Source organism: Crocodylus porosus, unplaced genomic scaffold (genome assembly GCF_001723895.1).
Source record: "Crocodylus porosus isolate Cpor-Errol unplaced genomic scaffold, CroPor_comp1, whole genome shotgun sequence".
Lineage (NCBI taxonomy): Eukaryota > Metazoa > Chordata > Crocodylia > Crocodylidae > Crocodylus > Crocodylus porosus.
The window spans coordinates 13,119,676-13,145,614 of record NW_017728917.1 but is presented as its reverse complement, the minus strand read 5'-3'; the positions used below and the strand labels follow the sequence as shown (position 1 = coordinate 13,145,614).

General features: G+C 42.4%; 1 protein-coding gene across 1 annotated transcript in view; it reads right to left on the bottom strand.

The window, feature by feature from the left end:
- The window catches only part of CADPS (calcium dependent secretion activator), a 245,719-nt gene that overhangs the window by 73,580 nt on the left and 146,200 nt on the right, over positions 1-25,939 (bottom strand). The window contains exons 13-18 of the mRNA XM_019536711.1: positions 20,484-20,620; positions 15,565-15,752; positions 5,015-5,116; positions 3,880-3,943; positions 3,176-3,299; positions 764-832 (exon numbers count right to left, since the gene is read on the bottom strand). Of these exons, the coding sequence (XP_019392256.1) occupies positions 764-832; positions 3,176-3,299; positions 3,880-3,943; positions 5,015-5,116; positions 15,565-15,752; positions 20,484-20,620 (684 nt within the window). The remainder of the gene's footprint in view (positions 1-763; positions 833-3,175; positions 3,300-3,879; positions 3,944-5,014; positions 5,117-15,564; positions 15,753-20,483; positions 20,621-25,939) is intronic.

Here is a 25,939-nt window from a genome sequence, read left to right as displayed (position 1 = left end):
ATGCGTGATATATGACATTTGAAAAGGAAAAAAAAAAGTTGCCCCCTTCACTCCCACCACCCAGAAGCATGGCATCACCAAAACGGCTCCTTTCACAGGGGTGAAAGAAAATGCTGCACGAATAGAAAATTAGTGAACTCAGTGAGCTAAGCTCTGGGAACATACGACCGCTAAGTTTGCATGTCCCAGCCAGAGCTTGGTGTAAAAGAATAAATAAAAAAATCTAGAGAGAGAACAAATAAAAGCATTTCTGCTTGAGAGAGAACAGACAGAAGACATGTAAGATCTGATGTACAGAGAAAGGACAGCTTTATATGATCTTATATACAGGAGCATTTCAAGATCGTATATACTGGAAAAGGGATGCCTTTTTCCAAATGTCCTTTATCTGACCTCTAGCTCATTGTTTCCCAGTGTAGCTGCTACCTTTTGATTGTGTACCAGTGACAAGCACTTTACAAATTGGGGTTACACAGAAGCAAAGTAAAAATGCATTCAGGTCACAGACATAAAGAATAAACTGAAAAAACTTACAGACAATCGGAGTTCATCACAAACAAATGGCTTAATTGCCTAACCTGTTTTAGGCTGATAAAAAGTGACTGGACTTCTCACACTGGGTTTCACAGACAGAAGCAACAGACAAGCCAATGCTAAAAGACTTGAAGCAAGGAAAGTGAGTTGGTTTGGATCTGGATTTTCTTGGAGTAATGAAAACAGAAAGAGTGAAGACAGCATGGAGAGGAGGGTGGTAGGTACTCACGAATGGTTAAATCCATCACTTGAGAGGCCAAGCAGAAGACAGGATGCTCATACATTTCTCTCTTTTTCCCTATAAAAGAGGATTTGGGCATGCAAGAGGCTTAGGTCAGAGGTAAAGAGGTTATAGGTCAGAGGAAAACTTTATATTAGCTTAAGAGGAAAATAGCTGTAGAGTATTTTGGGGTACACATAGGATAAAAGGAAAAAAAAAAAAGGAGAGCTTTAAAATTGGAGATCTATTGGATTAACCATTCAGCATGCCCATGAGTCACAGAAGAGGTTGTGACCATGATTGTAGAGGTTTATTCTGGATTGTTTGCAAGAATATAATGATCCAAACATCATGAATAGAAGGAAGTAGAATTCCATTGAATTAAGGCTCCGAGATACTAAGGGTTTTGGCCTTCAGTATCTAAGGCTTTTGCAGGTATTTCTTCATAAACATAGCCTCAAGCAGTTCTGCTGCTAATATTTCCTCCTGCGCCGCCAGGAATTTCTGAAATGCTCAGATGGCCAAGTTTAAACCGTTTTGGTTTCAAAATCGCATGCTGCGTAGACAAAGGCATCTCATGGAGGCAACTCTTTTGGAAGCGAACTGGTTTGTACCTTGTCGTGGACTATGCTCATGAAAGAAAACCTGATGCATGCAGCTGGCGGATGTTGGGTTGTTTGGAGTAACAATCCCAGCATGCTTTGAAATTGGTGTCACAACCACTTTTATAGCGGCAACATAGAAAAGTGGCTGTGGCCAATCACGAATAAGGGAGGAGAGAAGCAGAAGAGAGCAAGTAGTGTGGAATGAAGAATTTCTCTAAAAAGGTAGCTGGAAAAAAAAAGTTTGTTGCTTCAAAGTATCCCCAGACCTAAAAGTCACAGTGCAAAAAGGAGGGCAGATAATTAACACAACCAAGAAGAATTGAGGCACAAAAGGAAAGTACACACTAACTGTTCTACTTTGGAAATGAATGCATTTTTACTTACAGATCATAAAGTTTGTTTTTTGCATAGATTTATCTGAAAGAAGAGAGCAAATCTTACCAACGGGTTAGGGATATTTGCACAGAGACCTAGGGAAGCCAGCATTTGGTAGCAGCAGCCATCAAAACAAAAGTTGTTTTCACTCCGAGTCCTTCTCCGTCCTTGTCAAGTATATTTAAACATTGCATTTTACAGAAAACACCAATTAAAATATCCTGTGAAGTTGAGTGCTTCGATAAATTGCCTGATAATACAGTGCTTATTAAACCTCCATTCCTTCTCTATTTTTGTCACTCATTACCAAGTCAAGAGTTGATAAACATCCTTTTAGTGCCCAATTCTTAAGTGTTTCTCACTGGATGCATAACAACGAATTCATTACCACTGGTACACAATTTGCATCGTCAGACAGAAAAAAATAGAAAAAGAGAGGACATGTCATGTACAGCACCTGGACAATTTGATGCGTTATAACCCAGTTCCTCATATAAGCAAGAACCAGGAGCAAATCATATAGGGATTTCTTCACTTTCTGTAATATCTGAGAGACATACAACATGGATCTAGCTTTAGGAAAGCCTCTTAAATCTCACACAACACCACCGCAGAACATACACTTCATTGTGAGCAGAGTTCTCAGTTATCGGCACAGAAGAAGTTGTTCAGGAATTTCAGATTGTTGAATAGCAGCCAACAAGGTAACAATGAAAAGTGATTAACATGTAATCATCTATTGAATTATAGCGCTCCAACAAACAATATATCCTCTGGCAAGTTTTAAAATGTCTTTTTGATGGCTACATGTGTCTCTGGTCACCAGTTATTATTCCCCCATAACTTAAAAGGTCAGTAATATCAGCGACGTTGGATTTAGAGTGACAAGAATGAAATCTGATGCAAGTATGGGACCAACGATCAATGACTTCCACTAGGCACAAAGCAAAGGCAATGAAACGCTATCCAGCAAAAGACATTTTAAGTTTTCTACAACCCAATAAGCAGAGAGAAAGCTTTTTTTTGTTTGTTTTTGAGTCTTGTATTTCGATTGTTCCCTGCACTCCAATGTCACAAGCAATTAGTTGCATTTTACTTTCCAGCTATGAAGATGACATCCCATGTATTTCTTAATTTGTTTTTTAAAACGATGACACGCGTATGAATGCTGTACCACTGGCCAAATGCACTAACAATCAAATGAAGCTGGGAGTCTGTTAACTGTTTCATCTCTTTTTCCCCCCAGAAAAAGAAGTATTTTACCCAGCCTCTACTCTCCATTGCTTTTAAACAAATCAACACTGCAAGAATGCTCCGTAGCCAATTCTGTTTTCTGTTCAAGTGGAAAAAAGTATTTAATTTTTTTTTTAAAACAGCTGCCAGCCATAGTCCCCACCTAGAAACACTGCAAAATTGTAATGTCACAAAGAAATTGCCTTACCTTCAATTTTGGCATACTCTGATAGTCGAGTATAGTTGACTAAAGCTGCCTGCTCCAAGCATCTACGGATGACTGTTTTTACCTCCTCTTGAGGAACTGGAGTAACTATGTCTTTCATAAGGACCTTGACATAAGAAAAACTGATTTGTTGTGGCATCAGGCATTCACATAATTGATCACTGTGGATTTTTTGTATGCTCAACAAATTCATGCATTTCCACTGCTCACGCAGCCTGGCTGCTGGTCCCTGACTACAGGGCTTGATCTTGTGGTTCAGATGGTAGGAACTCTGGCTTTTGGGTCCAGAAGTGGCCGATTCTGGCCCCACAGACGATGCAGTCCAAGTGCTTTATTGCAGATGGGAAGCTTTTTTGGAACCATTTAACATAACGCTTAAAAAGACTGACTCTACCTCGTTATGCCAGTATTAGAGCAGCATGACCCCGAGTCCATAGACTATCATGTCCAAAGGAAAAAAAGTGGTTTTGTGAAAGGGAAAATTAGGTTCATAACATTCAAAATTCTCCATCAGCTGCTCTCATTCATATAATTGCAACATCAACCAATTGACATAATTAATAATGCAGCATTAGCTAGTCCGACCTGTGCATATGTGCATACCTTAAGGCCACGGAAACTCTCCTGCATGGGGGACTGTGTATGCCTACAGGATTTTAAAACAGCCTCGTTATTCTTATGCTTACCCTTTCCAGTAGTGAGAGGGTAGCTTTTAATGCACCTTCTGGTCTGCCAAATGGAAAGCAATACCTAGAAAAACATATGATTTGAAAGATTAGTTGGGTGCTCGGGGCTTACTGGCTCAGATGTGCCAGTAAGCTGAATGGTGACACAATAGGAAAGACGCTCTCTGAAATGGGACAGGTGGGCCCTCTGCTCCTGCCTGACAGAGTGAGACCCTCCGCTCCTTGGCTCAGGGCCTGGTGCTTGAATCAGATTAGGTCCCTCACTCTTTGGTAGAAACTCTCAGAAACTGTCCGTGTGCCCCGATCTGCAGTCTGAAGGATGGAGCCCAAGGCTCCCGTCAGCGGGGAAATGAAATGACGGGTGACTGGTAAGAGTAGGTAGTCTTCCAGCTCATTAGATCTGGCTGTCAGCTGGGAGAGGGAGAGTGTCTAGCTCTACCAGGAAGGGGTTAAATACCATTTCATTGCAATAAAAGGGAAAAGGGGCTCCCAAAAAAGGACGGGATAAGTGACTTCAAGCTGGGAAACTACTGATCCCATCATAATCTCGGGCCATAACTAATTGCTTGAACTAACTACTTTATTTTTGAAAGTGGCATTTGATTTTCATGAAGCTTTATGTCAGCCCTCATCTGGAGAATTGGGGATGACCACTGCACGAAAAGGCCCCTTTGTCAGAGGGGATCTTATCACCTATAAAGGGGGGTGGTATCTGTTGTTCCCATAATTATACCATCCCTGGGGGCAAGAAAAACAATAACTGTCTGTCTTTACATTTGGGGGAGGTGGGGAAAGACTGCTATTAAGCAGAAGGGGATGGATGGGAAAGGGCAAGAAATAAGACGCAGGGTGTTTCAGTATTGCATTAAAATTATTGGTCTGGTCTGAGGCCCATGTGGGCAAGACATGCTGAAATACCTCAAAGGAGTGCAACTTCTGCTAATCAGCTGCAAACACATTTGTGCCTTCTGCAGCATCCACAACATGCTCAGTTGTTTGACACTGTGCATACTGCTTTTGCAGAGAGATAAGAAGTTGCTGCCTTGGAAATTTAGTTTCTAAGATGCCGTGCCTGTGGGACAGAAACTAGAGGAAATGCACCCTCCTTTGCTATAAGCTGTAAGCTTGTCTTTACCTAAAATGCGTGATTTGATTCTCCAGGAGTAAACGGAGCCTTTCCTTGATTTCTTCAAAACGCTCCTTCTCGTCTACCGTTACGGTTCCTATTCCATCAGGCCTGAAGGAAAAATGCCATGAATGACTCAAATGCCACCCCATGACCCCGGTAAGTCATCTGTACAGCAAACAAGATACTGCATTTTCTGGAAACGGGGATCATCGACTATTAGAACCAGAATATAATGGACATGCTAGGGGAGGGAGCGCTTTGTAGCATGTATGCTTTTCAATAGCAAAATCATTGCTTTTCTGCACATTGCAGAAAATAAAACAAAACAACGTGGTTCTTTCTTAAATATGCATGTACACTACTGACTACAATGGAAACTTTCACTCAGTGGAGACTGCAGGATCAGACCCACTGCTCCATTAAATGAACAAATAATTTCCATAGAAAAAAAAGGCTCTGCAACGTTATCAAAGCAAAAAGGGATTCACAGTAAAAACCCCCACAAACCACACTGATATTAAACCCACAGATAATAAGCACATTCATTTCCTTCCCGTAAACGGAGGGAGCAGTTAGTCTCGCATACAGAAATGTGTCTAAATATCAGCTTGCATTTAAGAGCAAAATCTCTTTTTCAGTAATGTAACACATTACAGTACTAAGCAATTAATGATTTAATCGGCTCCTGGATGAATAATTGCCAGGTGCTCTTCTTTCATCAGTGCACAGGACTGTATTATGAACGAGGCTGCCAGGCACAGCTCCCGTGGGGTATTTTGCATCTTCCTCCGAGCACAGTGTGCAAACAAACATTTCCTGCCCTGCTTTTCTTGTGGAGCAGTTAGGGGATGTGGACAGTCCCCGTGCCGATTGCTTCCTCTCCTTGTCTCGAAGCCCTCGTTACTCTGCTGATTTAAACAAACTCTGGATTTATACCTACGTGAAGGCAGATACCGGCTGCCCCCGCCCCCTGCTGCTTCCTCCTCCCCCTGTTAAAATATACTCCACGTTATAATCCACGGCGAGTGTAGAGGGCTAGTCTAAACCATCCACCAAAGAAATCAGGAGCCTAGACAATCAACATCACTGCTCTCTATTATTGACAAGAAAAGTGTAGGGATTGATGTATGACTGTGTACCCTACACCGGCACAGTCTCTTTTCAGGCAAGGGAAGAAGTCTTAAAACTGAACAAATGTGCTTACTAAAAGGCCTCCTCCAGTGTTCAGCTTAAGCTGTGTAAATCCTTAGTACTAGACTGGTTCGTTTATACAAAGGACTTGGCAAGGGATTACAAAGCTTCTAATGAACCTCCTGTCAGGGGTTAATTGGTTAGCTTTATTTTCCTTTTCAAGAATCAAAAGGCCCTAAACTAAAAAAAAACAACAAAAAAACCCCCCAACCTTCTAAAAATGAAAAAAACCCCATACAATCTGTACAGCCATCTCTTATTGACCTTACATGCAGAAAGCTCTTAATATGACAAATATTAGCTCTGATGTTACAATACAGGTAGAAATGTATTTCTTAAAAACACAAGCAGAGATCCTAACAAAATCGCAATGGACTTTTCATAGCCTTCCTCTAAGTGCTAACCAGAAATTAAATAACACAAGTTAAAGCCCAGAACAGAGAGGCCCAAATTTTACAATGGATGCATTTAAATTTAAATCAGCCTTTCCATTAGAAACTCCTATTTGCCTATTTATTTCCCTATGTCAGCTGCAAATAAAAATGAATTTAAGTTGAATTTAGGCAATATCATCTCAGCTGGGGAACAGATTTTTTTTTTTTTAAATAATTTTGGAAATATAAATTTGGTCTCATTAGTACCTAATTAGGTCTAGTTATTCTGAAGAAGCAGGAAAGCCATGAGAAACTAATTAGATCTGGAATTTAAAAAATAGCAGCTGAAGATGCTCCGTGCATTTTGACTTCCCCGTGGTTAGCATGCAGGCTGCGTGCACGCGCCGGCCCTCAGGTATGCACGGGAGCCCTTCTGGGCACCTGGGGGAATCCAGTTTGCTTGCAACGGGAGCGGCATGTTTTTCAAGATGCTCCTTGCTGAACGCTGCCTAGCAAAAGGGCAGTTTCAAGCCCTCCTTTGACTTTTGGCCACTCCAATGTTCTCAACAGCTCCCGGGAAATCGTTATGGTAGGAACAGCAGAAAATGAGGCTGAAAGCACTTGCCACCATTTTCTAGCGGGCTGGAAAAGTTGAGGAAGTGTAGTGACTGCAGGTTGGGTCAATAAACCCTCAAGTGACAGAGATTTACTTAAAGGTCATGCAAGATGTCAGGTGAGCCTAAATGCAGGCTTGTTTTCCAAGCAGTGGCACGTGTGGCAAGAGCCAGCTCAACTAGGTAGGGCTCTTTCTCAAAATGTTTGACAAAATTCAAGCCCACTACAGGTGATGGGACTGGCACGTATGCCAAGAGCCAGCTCAACTAGGTAGGACCCTTTCTTTTTTAAAATGTCCAAAAAAAATCTTTTGGTTCAAATCTAGTTTTATTCTTCAATTATAAAGTTTATTTAAACAATATGGCTGTCTGCCTGCAGAGGGCATGGCTTTCAGCACTCCAGCCCATTTTCTACTGACTTCAGAGGGAGCAGATCTGGGCCCATGGCATTTGCCCAGGTCAATCCAAAACTCATGCATGCAAAGGAAGGCTTTCCACTGACTACAGCGGGCTTGAATGTGGATGCATCAGGCCATTTAGCACCGATTCCAGCCTCTTGCAATGCCCTGGCACAGCAGCATCCTGCAAGTTTGAGGTAGCAGGCTGCATTTTCTGTGCTTTGGCAGTTTTCATTTGAAAGGATGGCCCAACTGAAAACTCCAGATGGGTCTGCGAGCAGCCCTGTGCTTTTCTAGTTCAGAGTTAATATCCTTGAGCTTATCCAGATTAAGATATAATGCCTTAACCGACTGCATTGAGATACAAACCTACCCACCTAGCTGCAAGAAGAGAAAGCCTTTTTAAAAATAGCATCCACCACACTTTGTTTGCACTAAAATATTAGGCCTTGCATTTTTGTCATGCCTTTTTGGAAGCCAGGGTGCCAACCCAAGCATTTTAACCCAAGCGCAAGGTTTCCTTCTGCACAGTGCCTTGCGCTGCAGAATGGCATGCTATAAACTACCACTCGCTCCTGTATATCATGCTGCTGCAAACTTGAGACAATCTACAGGTCAACTGTAGCCATTTTTGGAGCGGCACGGATGTCTGGAAGGGCCTGCCAACTGCGAGCCATCACAACTGCAAGGACTTCCTTTCTCAAACAGCTGTGGACTATATTACATCTGACATGATGAGCATCTCTTGAATCTACCTTTCAAATTTTCGGCAAACCATTTTCTCACTGTCCTTCACAAAGTTGACATTTTCGGCAGCATGATAGGAAAGATGTCATGTCGGCTGCTTTTCAAGTTGTTGTCACAGTGGTTAGCACCAGTTCTGTCATCTTTACTCTCCTCACAATCTCCCATCTTGAGCCATGTCACAAATAATAATACTTGCAATGTTTTTGTCAAATTTCAAATACTATCACCCAGCTGCACATCTTCAGATTTACTAGTTATGTTAATTTTTGTTGCTCATCTCCCCAGAAGCTGAAGCATTAGGAACTCATTAATTAGTGACAAATGCAGGGATATAGATAGAACTATATAAACAGCACCAAAAGCCTTGCACTCAATTTATTAACTTGATTTTTTAAAACCTAATTAAACACAAATCATTAAAGTCAAATGCATCTTAAAAACTGAATCATTTGGAGGAAGCATATTTATTTTTCTTTCGGCAAAGGGCAAGAAAGGTTATATAAGCTAGCCTTGCTATAATTTCATACTCATTTGTGTCCTAGACAATTCCAATACACAGCTGATGGTTTGTAAAGGCATCCTCAAGAGAAGGTCAAGCCTCATAAATTAATTTATTTTTCCAGCTGGTACTAGTTATTTTTATTCAACAAAGGTTTCCTGTCAACTTTAAATTTGATATTTATTTTACATATAGAATCACAGCTTTCTGCAGCTAGTAAAATTTCTGCAGTTATGTCTAGCTACCACGCAACGATAGAAAATGAACGTGCACACACAGAGGGCAAGTATGTTATAGCGGTCTGGACAACGATAAGGAATTGGAGACGACAAATTGTGAAAGAGGTATTGCACCCGTATTTGATTTAAATAAAAACCTATATGTAGATGTTTAGAGATCCATGCAGTCAGCACACGGTGCCCATGTCTCTCTCTTTGGATTAATGTCAACATACAACACCACGAATGCCTCAGATCTGAATGATAACAGATCTTTTTTTACCAATACTCTATTCATCCTGTCTCTGAAAGTATGGCATACATAGCGAAACGGATATTAATATGTATATTAAAACAAGCCCCAAATGGCACCTTTTTAGAAAAGACTTTCTGTCATAGGCTTACAGTACAGCCTACACATATGTCTGCTTTCACTATAAATATTTAACATGAAAACTTTTAGTTATCTGTCATCTGCGTATGTCCAGTTTTATATGTTGGACCTTGAACTTTAAAGTTTCAAAACAATTTTGTAAAAAAGGAAATTGCAAAATTAAACATTTTTCCCTCTCTTAAAAAGTAAATTTTGCTTCTGCTTTTAGTTTAGACTGTTTGTGAAAAACCACGGGGTTAATTATAAATTATAATTAGGACCTGTGATCCTAAGGCCAATGCTTCATTCCATAAGCCATACCTCCCCCACCATGCCCTTTTCTAATTATACCCCGTATGCCTCCAGGGCTGGTTTTGCTGCTAAAACAAATATATCAAAATGATTTTTTAACAAAGACTAATACATGAAGCAATAGCATGCATTTGTATGCAATTATACATCTACAGTATAGCTCCTTTGGGTTAATCTCTTTGACATTAGCCTGTTTGAAACACTGAAGTCACTTAGAAAAGAAAAGACATTGTCTTTTACACCTTTTGGGTTGAACGAGTCTATGCTGTATCACTGGGCAAATTCTTCTCTACAAACAGGGAATAAACCTCTGCATGTTCTACACCCACCGACACGCAGAGCAGACCTGATAAAAGAAACCATGTCAAAAATCAATGCCAAAAGACTGATTTTAACTAACAAAAGACAACTCAACGATAAAGCAGTCGCTCTCTCCAGCTCCCTGCCTTTTACAGCCAGGCACAGCTCACGGGATACAGTTAATATCACTGACGATGGTAAGGCATTAACCCCCAAAAGGGAGGTCTGCAAGCAACCCTGCTAGCTTTGCTGGGACTTGCACCCGGCTTCCTTGAAAGGACTGGCCAGATTTGCCTGAGTCTTGTGAATCTACGTGATGCACTACACGCTGTTTAAAAAGCCGATTTTCCTTTGGGATTTTCTTCTCTCCATCTTTTCTGAGTGGGATTTTAAAAATAGCCCCAGTGCCTACCCTTCATTCATGACACTAGGCAGCATTAAGAAAGAGAACTGCTTTGCTGCTATAACTTTTGCTTGATTTTCACTTCTAATTTCACCTCGTGCTGTGGTGCTTTGTGATCTGATTCAAGGCTCATTGCTTTAGAAGTGCAATATGCATCCTTGATGTACCATGGCTGGAACGAATGGATGCTGAACACTGACACCCTAAACCCATTGTAACGAAGCATGTCAGTAGTTAATGCAAAGCACTTTAGCTGAGGCTCACAGACACCGCTCATCATCTCAGCCAATATAACAGCTTGTATTGTGAAGAAGTCAAGAGCGTGTCCGCAGCAGCGTGAGTGCATACCTATCGTGCATCTGGTTAGTATTTGGAGCTGTGATATAACGAGGACTACTGGACTACACATCGCATGGCTTTGTTAACCCATGACTTTCTGTTAAAATGTATCAACATGATATTATGGAAATATTAATCCAAGAATAACTTTAGACTCCAGGAGAGCATCTTGAGATATTAGGAACATGTAGAACTGGCCAAAAGTTTATGAAATTTCTATTGCATTTTAATTTGTTTTTTTGTTTTTTTCCAATTACAAAAACATTTTTTTCTCCATTTTAATCTAGCCCTTGCAAAGTCTTGCCATTGAGCAAGTCCAGTCAAATAGTTTATTAGAATATAATTAAGAAATCTCTAAAACTATTACAGACATATTTAATGATGCATGGTCCAGAGATTTTTTTTCAAGCAATCATATTTTTCCTGATCTTACACCTGCAAATTAAATAATTGCAAGGGGTGCCAATTTTGTTTTCTCCCTGAAAGTAAATGTAATGTTTCTGAAAATAAACTGAATCTAGAGCAGGGAATGCACTGACTCCCCAGTGTGCAAAAACTGGACAATATTTGTGATACTGTTGGCTGGGCAGACTCTTGGTGGCTCAAACAGACAGCCCCAACTCAGTCCAGGTCACTGAACAATTATCAGATACCGATGACCAACTTCCATTCTCTACTAGGGGAGAATCTATTCAACGTGGGGTCCAAGTGATGAGGAAGTCAATGCCCAACTATCAGACAAGCCAGCCAGTCCTTAATATTTAAAAATTCAAAATTTCCATTCTGTTTTCAATTGACTAGGACAAAAATATACCCGAACCCAGAAAAGCAGCACCATTTCAACCAGCTGTTACCATTTAAAAAAAAAAAGATGTTACTGCTATTGCACAGTTCAAGTAGAAACAGCCATACTTACAGCCAAGACAACACCTTAAAAATAAAAAAAACACCTATTCTGTTTAGCATCTAGGACACGCACTTCAGACACAGGAGACCTGCGCTCCAGTCCTTGCTCCACTGTGCACTGCCACCAGGTTGTTAACTTTCTATTGGTTGGACTGATTGTGTTTCTGGTAGAAGGATGGGCTCATGGCACAGTTACTCCGTGCCTCTGCTCCCCATCTGTTGAAGAGGGATCAGTGCACTGTGATACCCACGGAGGTTACAATAAAAATATTTCAGGACTGGAAGGGAGCCCCCGGATCTTAGAGCCCAGCCTGCAGTTATCAGAGGCAACCATGTCATATAATCCTTTTAAAAATGGATGAAACTCCATTTTACACCTATTGCGGTGATCTTTAATCTTTTTAGAACACAGTTATATTAAAGGACCACTGCAGTTATACTAAAGGATTAATATTGTCAAATGCCACAGAAATGGGGACCATGCAAAAGAACTAAAATCAACAGATATCACTACAGATTTGAATGACACAGTATATACTCATATCTTTCCAACCACTCTTAGGTTGGAGAGATTTGTACCAGTTTTGGAGAATTCCTGTCTTTAAACTGGCTAAATTTTTCAAGCTGGCAGAATTTACTTGCGCTCACTGAAACCTGGTTCCAAAGTACTATGATAATGTCGCTAGAAGGTCACAATTTCCTTCATTTCAGCGAACTTCAACTAGCAGTGGTAATAGGTAATTACTCTAGACTTTAGCAGCTTTGGGCACACACATTCTTGGTTTCTCCAACTGTGACATGCATGTATGCCAGACAGGCAGATGCGGGCAGAATGTAAAACCTAGAATAATAAAAAATGACACTTTTAATTTTATTTTTCCCCTTTTGTATTTTAAAGGCATGGGTAAAAATATGACCAGAACTCAGTGGAATCTGTTATGGGGATGGAAAGGATTTACCTTCCTTCCTCTGGAGTGTTACAGAGGTGTTGGTCTAAGGACAGAGGCAGACAAGGCTCTTTGGGTACATCTGATATCTTTTATTAGTTAGTATATTTGAGTTGGTCTAATAAAAGATATCAGATTTATCCAAAGAACCTCATCTTCCTCTGGAGTGGGCATTCGAAGCTTTCACAAGTATAACGACCATGGCAGCAGATAAAAACAAAAAAACAAAAAAACTTCCAGCTTGCAAACAAATACCCCAAGTATCGTCAATATTGCTTTTTTCCCCCCATTGCACATGATACAACAAGGAGGTCAGAGCAAAGCTAGAGGTGTATTCTGCACAGCGGCCGTTTTGTCCCCGTCCTGCGCTGACACTGATCGGCTACCGCGGCTGTATTCATGAAGCAGGACCTTGGACAGCAGCTAGTTAGTCGCTTCTCCATGACGGCCTGTCATGCTGTCAGTCCTCTCCTTCGGGCTGTCCTGAACATCTGAATCACATTCTCTCTGCACTTTCTCACTGACTGCAAGCTACTGTTGTCTCACTGTCTGACCTTACACAAACACAATACAAACAGACAACCCACCTCAGCTCCATCACTGTCTATTGCTAATATAGGGGATTGATAGCCACATGGAATTATCTCTCCGCTCGACCTTCATTACCGACACGGCATATTTCAACTGACAGCCAACCTTGTTCCAGAGGAAGCTAAACTAACAGCAGAGGGGTTTGGTTGTTTTGGGGGGGGGGGGGGGGGTTGCCCTCCAAGTGAAGTGAGTAACTTCCAGGTTTTAAATAAAGTCACATTCATATGCCCCTCTCAATAAAATGCTTTCATTAAATAGCAAGGTGTGTGTTTTCCCCTGGGGAGAACAGACAACTGTGAGCAAACAGGACCTACAACCTTCAGCCTTTTGATTTCTAATTAGACATCTGCTAATGATTTGGTTACAGCAAAAAGGAAGGAGAGTGACAGCAAAACCCAACCTTCCCTTCACGATGCGTGAATATTCTTTAAAAAATTGCTGCATTCACAGAAATGCCCTTTTTGTGTTATTACTGGCCTTGCAAGTAGCACCTAGAGAACACATCTAAAACTGGGGTCCTGCTGCCTTGGGAGTGGGGCAGACAACGAGTTTACAGACTGCTGCTTTTCTGCCTGCTGGTTTTAATCCAGGGCAGCCTTCTCCCAGAGCCAACAAGGCAGGGTAGTTATCCATAGACACTTAGTTTAACCTGCCACACCATTGACATAGATGCGCTGCTCTGTTACACCAGGGTCAGCAGAGTTCCTGGCTGCTCTATGGTCTGAATTAGAAATCCATTGATTTCAGTGGGTTTTGAATCAGGCTCCAAACATGGATCCTCTTCTATACGCAGAGCCATGATGCATTCTGTGTAAAGAAGAAGTAGGGCTAAGGAGCAGTGAACAGCTGATAATAACCTCGTCATGACAAGCACTCTTGTTTTGGCAGCATCTTCCCCGATTCACTTCTGTTGAGGTCATTTCTAGTTAGCCTATTTGTCACACCCCCATTTGGAAAGAAACTGCAATGGCATAGCTGCCCAAAGTGCTGGGAGCCTTTTTACAACTGGATCATTACATGGGGATTTGCACAGCTCTGGAACTATGCAAGTATTGGAAATGCAAAGTGCCCCGTGTGCTCTGGGATGGACGGGTGCCTACATACCACACAATACAGTCCTGTGCACTGCTTGTGCTCTCTCACTTACCTTTTTGGCTCTGGATTCGGCTGGGACTTGGAATCTTTCCTTTTTTTGGACTCCTTTTTGGAATCCCTTTTTGTCTCCAGTTCAGTGGTAGAGGGGTTAGATTTGGCCCCCTCGCTGTCTGCACTTGGCTGTGACCCACCAAGCAACTCAGTCAGCAGTTGGCTTTGGGGAATGATTTCAAGGGAAGGGTGAAGGGAAGGGGGTGAAGTCAGCAGCAAAAGTAAAAGAAACAGAAGAAAGCAAGAACAAAGAAATGAAAATGAACTAAACACACAAAGCAGAAACTTGCAAAAGAAAGTCAGAACTCAAACAAAATTAAGGAAACAGAATCTGCCTCCATGACAAGATGTAGAAAACCAACTGTGAATTGAATGGCAGTCTCACAATATGAAATCCAGACAATGCATGTCATAATTCAGGGGGATGTTTACCTGAGAGTTTACAAAAAACACAATTATTTTATGGCACTCTCTTCCTCAGTGACACATATAGAATAGGGCACAATAGCTTCGGCTAAATGATGCAAATTGAAAAAAAAATTGGAGTAAGAAGCTGCAACAGCTCCTGTAGCTGTTAATAAAATGCACAGAGGAAAGGAAACTTCATAGAGCTACACTTCCTGATCACAGAAGCTTTGCTGTATTTGAGCATGGAATTGGCAAGGTATGAACTTAAACTGGCTCTGTAACAGCGAGATGTGGCTTGATATTTTGAACAATGCCTATGTGATTGAGGAACCAAAGTCCCACTGACTTCTAATGAGACTCCAGCTCCTAATTGCCTACGTGACTTTTGTAAATGGGATTGATGTGCTTCTGATCATTTGACCTGTGGCATTTCACTGGACCCTCTCATTTATTAACAGCTGCCGACATAGCAGACGATCTAGTTCCAAGTGTGTTGTGTATAACAGTGACAGGCGCTTCACCCACCTCTCCGGTATCCAGAATTGCATGTAACAGGTTTGTGGGTTACAACTTAAAATACCATCATTCTGGATCTGAATGCACATTTTTATTGCTTACATTTAAACAAGGAGAGAAACAAACAAACACACCAATCATGCCACCACCAGTGCTGCTGCCAAACATCCAGTATGACAACAAATTGGGGGCTGTTGTGCATTATCGAAGGAAACCTAGTTTATAAAGCCATCCCTTGCTGGCATTTAGCAGCTAAATAGGAATAATTCCTTACCTGTTGCCATGAACATGGGATGCACAAAAGGCAAAGCTGTAGTGAAGCAAGGTGGGATCAATCATAGCTCCGTTTTCTGCGCGTTCAAGTAAATCTCGGAGGTAGCAGAGATGTCTGTGACAGCCTCTGACTCCATTACGTGCACAATACTCATCTAGCACAAATACCTGGCCAGGACTGAACCAGCCCTGTTTAGAAATAAAGAGACTTGATTTTAAATAAAGGTTGTTGAACGCAAGAGTTATTTGCTCTGGAGACGAAATTCTCAGCTGCTCTACCCCATGCTACAAACCGAACGGCAGGTAAAAGGCAAAGGGATTGGGGCCTGCATTTTTCAGTTCAAATGATGCACTCCATGTGGCATAAAACACCCAATATACACCTGCTATAACTCCAATGAAAAGCACCAACTTTAAAAGAAAAGGTTATTCCAAATGCTGAAGAATGGAGATTAGGGTCAGTGTTCAATTTCTATCATCAAAAAGTTATTTTATTTTTCAGGAAAGACAAAGATTTGTATATCCCACCAGCACAAAGAGGCAATGTCCTTGCTTTTGGGAGGATATTGTACATTCAGCCATGACCAAGATGATGTTCCTCTCCTGATCAAAACAGGGAGCGACTTTATCGCAACATTTAGCAAGTATAGAAATGCACTTAAGACACCTAAATAAGGGTCCACAGTCCTGAAAATGGAAATATCACATATTCCTCATTTCTGTGAGCAGCAACTCAGATTGGATCCCACCTATTAAAGTCTCTAAGGTCAAAACTGATAAACCTGGAAGTGGCTTTGTTACTTCTTTCTTTTAACATCCAGCTCAACTTTGAGCCATTTTGGCACTTCTGCCTTAGTGCCCATGAGATCGGGCCTCAGGTGTGAAGTCACCATGCTCCTGGTGACCTCAGCCACCCCAGCTGAGGTAGCATGAAGCTACGGGGACTCTCTGGGGACAATATGTGTAGAAGATACCCCACCCATTTGCAAAAGCCCCTAGCTCAGATACGACTGTTCTCACAGAATGCTTTTCAAAACGCTGCAAAACCATCAATATTTACATGGAAATGTGGGTGCTACACAACTGATAAGATGCAGCTCTGGAATGCATCCGGCTGCAAAATCTTTCATCATTTAATTGAAAAGTTCCTGCAGCGGGCGGGAGAGTAGTTGAGGCGTGCACTGCCCCTATAGGCAACTTCGTTGCCACCCCATCTGCTACCCCAAATGCTACATCTCAGAAACAACACTGCTGTGAAAGATTAAGATATATTTTCTACCACTCAGATGACACCAAATCTTTTCTAGATGCCAAAATAGCTGCTTTGAAAAGAGTTGAAGAAATATCAATTAAGAGCTCAAAGGCATCGAAAGGGATTTGCTCATCCTTATTGGGCCAACTCCAAGACAGATTGAGAAAAGAATTGAAATAATGAGGGGGAAAATTACAGATATAGGAAATAGATACAGTTCTGGGATCACCAGAAAGTGCACGCTACAAAATTAAGATACCGAGCTATGGGGAAGGGGCACCATGGTAGAAGTCCATTTTTTGGCAGGGTTTTTTATCCTCCTCGTTTTTGCTGGTTTTTGCAAGCCCTCATTCCAGGCTGAGAATATGTTTCCTTCTGTTAGTCTGCGTTTCTTTTTGTTACATGCTATGATCGTTTATTCTCCTCTCCTTTTCCCCCCACCAAGCTCAGGGCTTTGTAGAGCAGGGAACAGGAGCACAAGAACACCCCAACACAATCATTAAGCATATGCATGACTACCGGGGTGCACACGTTTCAGGCTGTACTGAAGCATACCTGAGCCCCCATGCAGACTGAAATCCTGACCCCGCTGAAGACAATGGGGAGACTCCCATTTGGTTCGGTCCGGAGGGGCCTGGATATCACTTGGGGGGTTGGGCTGAATGACGACTTTGGAGCCAAGGCCACAAGAGTTATTTGCACCGCTTTCCAGGCCATGGAAGCTCATGCACGTCCTCACGTCTGCAGCCACAGAGGCTGCTCTTTTTCTCCAAGTCATTGCTTCACGCTCAGCTCAGAAAGGGTAGGACAGACGTCTTAAAGTGACGTGTGCCTGGCAGAAGATGCAGCACGGCATATTTCATGAGGGCATTTCCGTAGCTGACTGAACACGAGCCTCAGGAAAGCTTAGCAGAAACAGCTCCAAAACCGGAGCCGACTTCTCCGAATTGAGGCAAGTGTGCGGAAACCTCTTGTTAGACTGGGGTAAGCTGGAAGTACATGATAGCTTGTCCTCTGACTAAATGGCACGCTGCAATCTGGGGAGCCAGCCACTGGGGGAGACCAGGGGGCTCAGGTATCAGGATGCTGGATGAACTGCAAACTGGCCTCAAGAAGAGTACAGAAGTTCAATGTGAGCACGCCTTTGGGGTGCAACTTTGGGGTCAAGATTCAGGCAGCGTCCTGGCCCCAAAAGGAAAGTCGCCTCTTCTACCCTGAAGTTCAATAGTGGCTGTAAACCCAGGAGGAGACCAAGGCCCTACCACCAGGCCTCCGGTGAAGGGTTGGCAGACGCACGCAACAAATGGTGCAGACAATACTTCTCTGCCCTTTCCCCAGAACGCTTTCTGCTGCCAGCAAGCATCATTTCTGCCTTATCTGAGATGAGTCACAGCCAGTTTGTTTTCATACAGATGCCTGTCTCAGTCAGACAGTGGGAAAGTAATGAGACTGAATCATCCGGGCTCCATGGCAGGGAGGCAGAGCTGAGCATCCCTCTCCATCCATCAGGCTGGGGCACCACAGCCACCATAGTCTCCTCTGCAGGCTCCTCCTAAACATGTGCACCCCCTCAAGAAGACGCACAGGAGAAAAGACCTCTATGGGAAGTGTAAAAGGCTGGAAAACATCTGGAAAGGGCTCTGCCACAAAACGTCTGGAGAGGACCCCACCACAAAACCGCATCTATAAGACTGCACAGGCCAGTTAACAAATCCTCCCAGCCAGCGGTATGAAAATCTTTTGGCAGGCTTAACAGGAACATCTGGATCCTCTTCCCAAGGAGGAAAAACAAGCGTTCGAGGTCTGCATCATTTCAGTTTTGCACCTAGCGCAAACCCATGCTAAGAGGGAGGAAGGAAACCTGCTGAATCCCAATGCAGCTGGAGATAGCCCAGCACCATCTTCTGGACAGCCTTCCTCGGAGGAGGACAACAGGGAAGAGAGGCTGATCGCTCCAAAGGACCAAGGGGGTTGGATATATGTCCCCACCTAGTCTGCCAATACGACTCACTTAAGTCCCCTGTGTGGTACGTAGGGAAGTTTTCTCCCAACTCTGCCCTGCCCCGGAGCAGGTCGCCACCCCGCCCCCTTCCCTCCTTGGCATGGCTCTCCTCCTTCTCCTGGTGTTTCCCCAAGATGAGCAGACAGGTTGCCCCCCAAACTCAGCTGGCTTGTTCTCTTTAGGGAACGACATGTAGCAACTAAGGTCTATGAGGACAGAGAGGAGTCTGGGCTGTCCTGTGTTACTTCCTCATCCCTTAATCAACTTAACCAACAAACCCCCTAATCAAGAGCTATGGTGGTGTGAATGGCAGCTGCTCTTGTTCTCCCAGGACTTTCTCTCTGTACCTTGGACTGATTCTCTGAAGCTGGGAGGGTCCTTTCCTATCTGGTTTTCCATATAGCTTGTTAAAACAGGAGAGCTCCCTCCTCAAAATCCACTGCCCTTCTTTTCACCACTAGCCATTCACTTATTCCCGGGAAGGAGAAAAGCGGTTTATGGATAAAATATAAAAAGAGCAGTGCTGTAGGGAGAGTCTGGTCAGGTGAAAAAGAAAAAGGGTGTTGAATCCTCCTGACAGCTGGGTGCTGCTTAGAGGAGTTATTGCTTCCTCCTTTTCAGGGCCTGTGCTACTGGTAGGAGGTGATGACTTTCAGCACATTGGGCTTTCCTTGTGCATGATGGGCAACTAGCAGAGGTCCCATGCCCGGGCTCCTACGCACGCTCTGAAGGTCATGGTCAAGGTCCCTGGTCACCGTCGCTGAACCAGGGCAGAGCCCCAGGGTGCAAGGCTCCTGCAAGGGCTGCCTTGAAGGGGAACAGGGCTCCCTAGACTGTCACCTTCATTTCAGGCCTGATCTGAAACCCTCTGAAGTCCCTAAAAGACACCCATTGACTTTATTCAGCTAGATCAGGACTGTCCAACAAGTCAAAGCTTGTACGTTGCTTCCCAGCCTTCACCAAAATCTCCCCAAATCCACTGACAACCTCTTATACTTTCATTTTATTTGATGCCTAAGGACACCTATCCAGAACCAGGTTTCTACTGTATTAAGCACTGTGCAGCCAAATCACAAAAGTCCTAACTGGATGCCTTGATATTATTTTCGTTATAAGATAATGGCCTGGGCCCTGCATCTCCTGCATGGGAAAGTCATTGCGACTTAGTCAACAGGACTGAGTCTGGATTATGCTGCTCGTCACTGGCTGAACATCTGCTAACTTCACCTTGCCCCAGCGGTCAGCTCTGTGGGACCCCGGCTTACAAGCCTAGACCATCTCTAGGCCACATCCCTTCTTGGCATGACACCGCTGTGGCAGGTGGGGGAACCGGGCAGGTTCGTCGCCCCTGGTCTTTCAGTCCCACAACTCTGCAAGGCAGCACTGGAAAATGCAAAATGTTATTACTGCTGTTTGCAACATTTCCCCTGCACATGTTTGTCTTTGCAGGGAACGAGCACTGCAAAAAAGGCAAATGCAAAGGACAAACACGGCATTGTTACTGCACCAATACAACAGGAAGGTCACCGTACATAGTGTCTTACAAACAGAGCCCTCCAGGCCAAATTTACATCTGGTGTAAGCAGTGGTCACTCCTTTGTCAGCAAGGGAGTGGGTTGCATGAGCTCTGACTTTAATATCGCTATAGACCAAAGAATATACTTGCCAGACAAGAATAGGAATCATTAAGTCTGTGGTCCAAAGTGAGGCGCTGAACCATCTCAAAGAGTGAAGCGTGGTCAAAGTTACAGGGGTTGGAAGAGATAAATTCATCCATGCCATGCTTTTGAGCTCTATCTGCATCTGTTCATTTATACATATAGAGAAAGACACCATTTAGAGAAATATAGCACATTTTATTTGACATGCAAAACAGAACCCGCCCCCCCAACCAATATACAATATGAAGCATGAAAGCTAAATATTATCTTCTAATGCCATTAAACTTTTATTTCCCATGGCTATGAAACAATATATTCTTTACCTCCCATTGTCAACTTGCATCACTTAATCACTATCTTATTGCATTTAGGCAAAAGATTTTAGAATTAACATCTCGTCAACTGCTCATTATAGTGCATTTATTCTGTACTTAAAAACAGAACACAAAACCAATAACTTATTCTGCATCTTACAAGTACACTAGAAGCTAAAAGATTTTTGGCTTCCAAAAGTAAATTAGCTCCTATTTAGTTATTTGTAATTAATTATAATAGATTCTGCCATTCTAATGCAATTATGTCAGTAGCATTTTTCTCTAAATTGACTAAGTTTCCTAGGTATAAAACCATTTATATTCTTTTTGGACCACAATGCCAATATTTGTCTCCCCATCTCCGATTTTTTTTTTTTTTTTTAAAACAAGAGCTTTTAAATGCTACCTCAAAGAAATAATAAAAAAAAAGATGCTCATTTAAGCATTGCTGATAAGTTAAATTGAGATGTAGTTTGTTGTCACTGAGAAAGTAACCTGATAGCGTGCGGATTCTGTTAGTCATCTTGACAGACAGACAGAATTTACTCCGCTATGATTATGATCTCCGTGGGTTTTTTTGTTTTTTTTTGTGAATTAATAGCCTCGATGTATTCACACTTCCCTGCTTTGGGTGACGTTTGCAGGCACAGACTCCTAGGGGCTAACGAATTAATCTCAACATGTATAACTAAAAATATAGCAAATTCACCAAAGGAAACAAAACAGACAATTTCATCTGGGTGTGGCCACGCAGGGACCCCCTGGGCGCCGGCTTTGTCCAATGGACAACGATGGAATTAAAAGACACTTTTCACTCTTTTTTTTTGCATTTACTCAGTTTCCTACTATGCAGGCTCTTGCCAAATCCTTAACAAACAGAACAGGATTTAAATCCTCTCTCTGTTTACAACCTCCTAGGGGAACTGTATAGCCTTGAAACAATTAGGGAGACTCAAAGGGGACAAAACCACAACGCATTAAAATGTAGTGTTCCTCAGGAATAAAGTCGTAGGTATATTTGTTTTTAAAGCAAAGCAGCCCGTTCCTGGAGGGACGGAAAATGCTACACTTAAACAAACAAACAAACACACACCAAACCGAAACAGGCAAGGGAGCTTTAAATGGACACAATCCACTACGCTGTGTGATTGAAGTTTCCTTAACTATTTAATCTTAAACTTCTGAAAGACAGCGTATTTTTACCAGCTGCCTGGATGCAGATATTCTCCCTTCTTCTAGGAGGTCGTTTCTGGCTTTTTCAGTGACTTGTAGGATTAATTTTATGCACTTATCCCTACCTATCAGAATCACAACACAGACACATAGGACACATGCAACATTTCAATTAACTGCAAGCAGTACTTAATTCAGCAGGCCTGGTCATGCTTGTTTTTATCAGCAATCTGGTGATTAGACCCTGAGGTTCAGAATACGTCCTGCAGTTTGTGGGGGTGGGATTTTTCTTCCTTTCTGGTGTTTAACCTGCTGATCCCCGTTTGCTCTGTCTCTGCCTGTTACTTTGCACCCAATTGTTTCCCCCCCTCAGTATTACTCCGTACATCCAACCCTGAGAGTGAAAAAGCAGCTCCATCTACAGTCAAAGCTGCCAACGGATTAGCCAGCGTGTGTGCTGGCTGCGAGGTGCAGCGCCGGCTGCCCAACATGGAGAATTAGGATATCACCTCCGTGACACGTTTTGTCCCCGCCAGCCTCAGGCGCAGGATCTAACGTCCATCCCAACCTCAGGTCCCTCATCGCAGCACATGACCAACACGCCGCCAGGCTGGTTTCTATCTCCTTTGACAGATTATGCCCCATCGTCTCTGTCCCTCTGGGCCGAGATCAATTTGATTAATATGAATACGCAATCAAAGGTTTTGTAGACACTGTTTTCAATTCTGCCCATCAAATGGCTTTAACAGAGATACCAGGCTATTTTTTTTTTAATAGTCAGATTGTTGCTCTCAAATTCCTCTGAGTCGACTGCAAGCTGACAAATTGGCTGCGGGCCTTCATTTGCCAGTTCTCCTTAGATGTTTTATTACTTTTCAATTAGGAGCCATGGTGCATTGTCAATCCTGTGGCTCGGTAAAGGAGACTCTTAGCCCTGAGCAAACCAGCCACAAGTTTGAAGGGCTTCCTTTCTCTTTGTTGGTTGAACCTCTTTAACTGGATCTTCTAGGAACCTCTCTTGCAAATTAACACCCTTTCTTATAAATGTGCATTGCTTTCCCCTCTTTCACACTGATCTGGGATACATTTCAATTTCCCTTCGCCAGATGGACACCAGGCAGATCTTCGCCTGATGTAAATTGTCGGAGCATCCCTGGCTTCGGTAGAGCTGAAGACCTGCCTCATGATTTTTAAGCCCTCTGCTCAAAGATGAGCATACAGACCATCTTCCTCCTAGCACAGATGGGCTCAAAACTCGCACACCGAGTTATGGCGTGAACGGACCCGTGTCAAAGTCCGCTGCACCGGGGAAGATTTAAACCTAAAACAGTTTTATCTTAGTTGTCTTTGCAAAGCAGTGTCTGACCTACAGCCCAGCTGGGCGCCTCCCTGGAGTCCTCTCTGAGCCTGGCTGGCTTAGAGCAACCGTGTGAAGAGACAGATATCATACAAGGTATCTGATGAGCTTGGCTGACCAAGATGCATTCCCAAGAAGGGTTATTTGCATGTCTTTGGCTCATTCGAGTTATTTAGAGCGCGACTGTCTGACACAGAAAGCAAGACTCCCGATAGCAGTCCTCATCACGGCTCAACACTGCAGCATGAGACTCCGACTGCGTTCGGGAGTTGTTTTGTGTAGGCAGGATTGGATGTGTTCAAATCGCTCTGCTAGATCTAAAAATTAAGCATGATTCAAAGTGGAGATGCCACTGAAGAGTGATTTGGCTGAATGTTATACACACACTTCATTTCAGATTAAAATACTGTCCTGGTCTGATGGCTCAAAATTTTCCGGGACACCCAGCCTATGTGAAAAAAAAAATAACGATGGCCCTCCTTTAGACTTGCATTCCCTCATTGAGGCCTTACAAAATAAATGCACCATGCAACTTGCAATTTCTTTTCTTGTTCATTATTATTTCTTAAATGCACCATGCAGCTTGCAATTTCTTTCCTTCTTCATTATTATTTTCTGTTAAATGAATTATTTTTAAAGCTCTAATTCAACTCAATTATGCTAAAAACATCTCTCTCCCTAGAAAAAAAAGCACATCATCACACTAAAAACATCACCCCACCCACCTGATACAAGCATTCAACATTTTAAAATAATGACTACCCCTGCAGGTAAAACAACGGGTTCAGATACAGACAGACAGTCATCGCTCAGAAGGGTTTGTGCAGCCTGAATGTGATTTTAGGCAAAATAAAAAATAAAGGAACTGGCATCTACTTATACTCAAACTGTACCGATTATTTGCAGACACTTTAAATCAGGCATTTAAGTCAGACAAATTCTTGTGACCCTGAGCTGTTCTCATAACAGTCAATAATAGGAACAATAAGTAATAATAATATAACACTAAAGAGAGAAAATGATGTGATCCTCTAGTTATTTACAATCCCTTTCCAAGGTGCTTGTGCCAAGTTAGTTGGCACTTCTGTATTCAAGGCCCAAGACAAAATTATGCTACAGGCCTAGAAAAGTTGTCTTACATCTTGGACCATCGCTGCACGCAGATTTAGCTTTAAAGGAAGCAAGGTGGTGGTCTAAGAAGAGAGCCTGCAAGCAAAGTTATACCGGCAGTACCAACTGTGCGAGCTATCGTTCTTCACAATCAGAGGCAACAGCCTCTTGTACTCAACTTTGCAGTTGATATCGTTGCCTTTCCTTATGCTTCTTTTTTAATTCCATTTTTTATTTTATTCATTCCTAGCATTAAAAAAAAAAAAAAGACAGGAAAAGAAAAGAAAAGCTCTGTCAGGTTTATCCTGTTGGCATTAACTCGCCCTACTGTGATCTTCTGCCAGACACATTTTGTATATATGTTTGAAGTCAGAATCTTAAAATCTGCCAGTGTCACTCTGACAGAGCTTAAAAAAAAAGAAATAAAACAAGGATGAAGAAACACCCTGCCACTTTATTCTATCAGGGCAGTCCTTCTGTTATTTTCTACTGTCAACCGAAAGCAACAGACAAAAAGGTCAAACATCCCTTTCTTGCTATTTGTGTATCCCCCCCAACCATCCCTCCCCATGTTTCTTTTGCAAGATTTTTGGCAGATTTTTACGAGATGGGTGAAGTTAACGACAAGGAAACAAGCTCCATAAAAGAATTCTTGTTATAAAAGGCTCTGGGCAGCCATTTTATCTTAAGAATTTTTCACTCCAAATTATTTATTTTCTGCAGCGAGCGATTGTGTTTTAGTACCAAAGGCAACTGAGCAGCTTTTACATTTTCCAACACATTTGTTTATATAGATAGATATATCTATATAAAAAAAAATAACTGTAAATTAAAAGGTGACTTTGTATCTTACTCATCTGGAAAATGCGTGCTTGTCATATCTGCTTGACGTTACAAGAATGAAGATGTGGTTTGGACGGTAACAAACAATGACACTAGTCAACCTCATCAGGAGACGTGAAATAAAGGAATGACAATGATTGATGGCAGCTATTCATTTACAGATATTTCTAGAGGAGTCTTGATTGGTGTGGTCAGACTACTGTGCTAAGTTTTTCAGGAACTTCACTCTTCTTCAGCTACGCACAGCAGTGGGAGAGAGGATCAGGACAACTGGAGGCTACTCAACACCCGTTGCGTTATGCCGTACAGTTGACTGTGTTCTTGGAGGAGCAGCTAAGTTTCTTCATGGTCTTATAGACTAAGCAGAACTAACAGATACGCTTAGGAGGGCAACTTGTTCAAAACCACTGGAGGGAATCACCTAGAAACTGGATTGAACCTGAGTTTGTACAACTGGAAACGCTATTACATATGGCTAGTGTCCTAGTTGAAAAAAAAAAAAAGAAAAGAAAAAAAGAATAGGACTTAAAATACCATCTTGTTGTTTATTTCTGAATAGCTGGCAGTGCTAATTGTGTGACTGTTACCAAGTCTTTTCCTTTCAGCGTAAGATATACCGTAACGTTTGCCAGAGCGAAAGTCAATCCAATTGATATCTCCTATT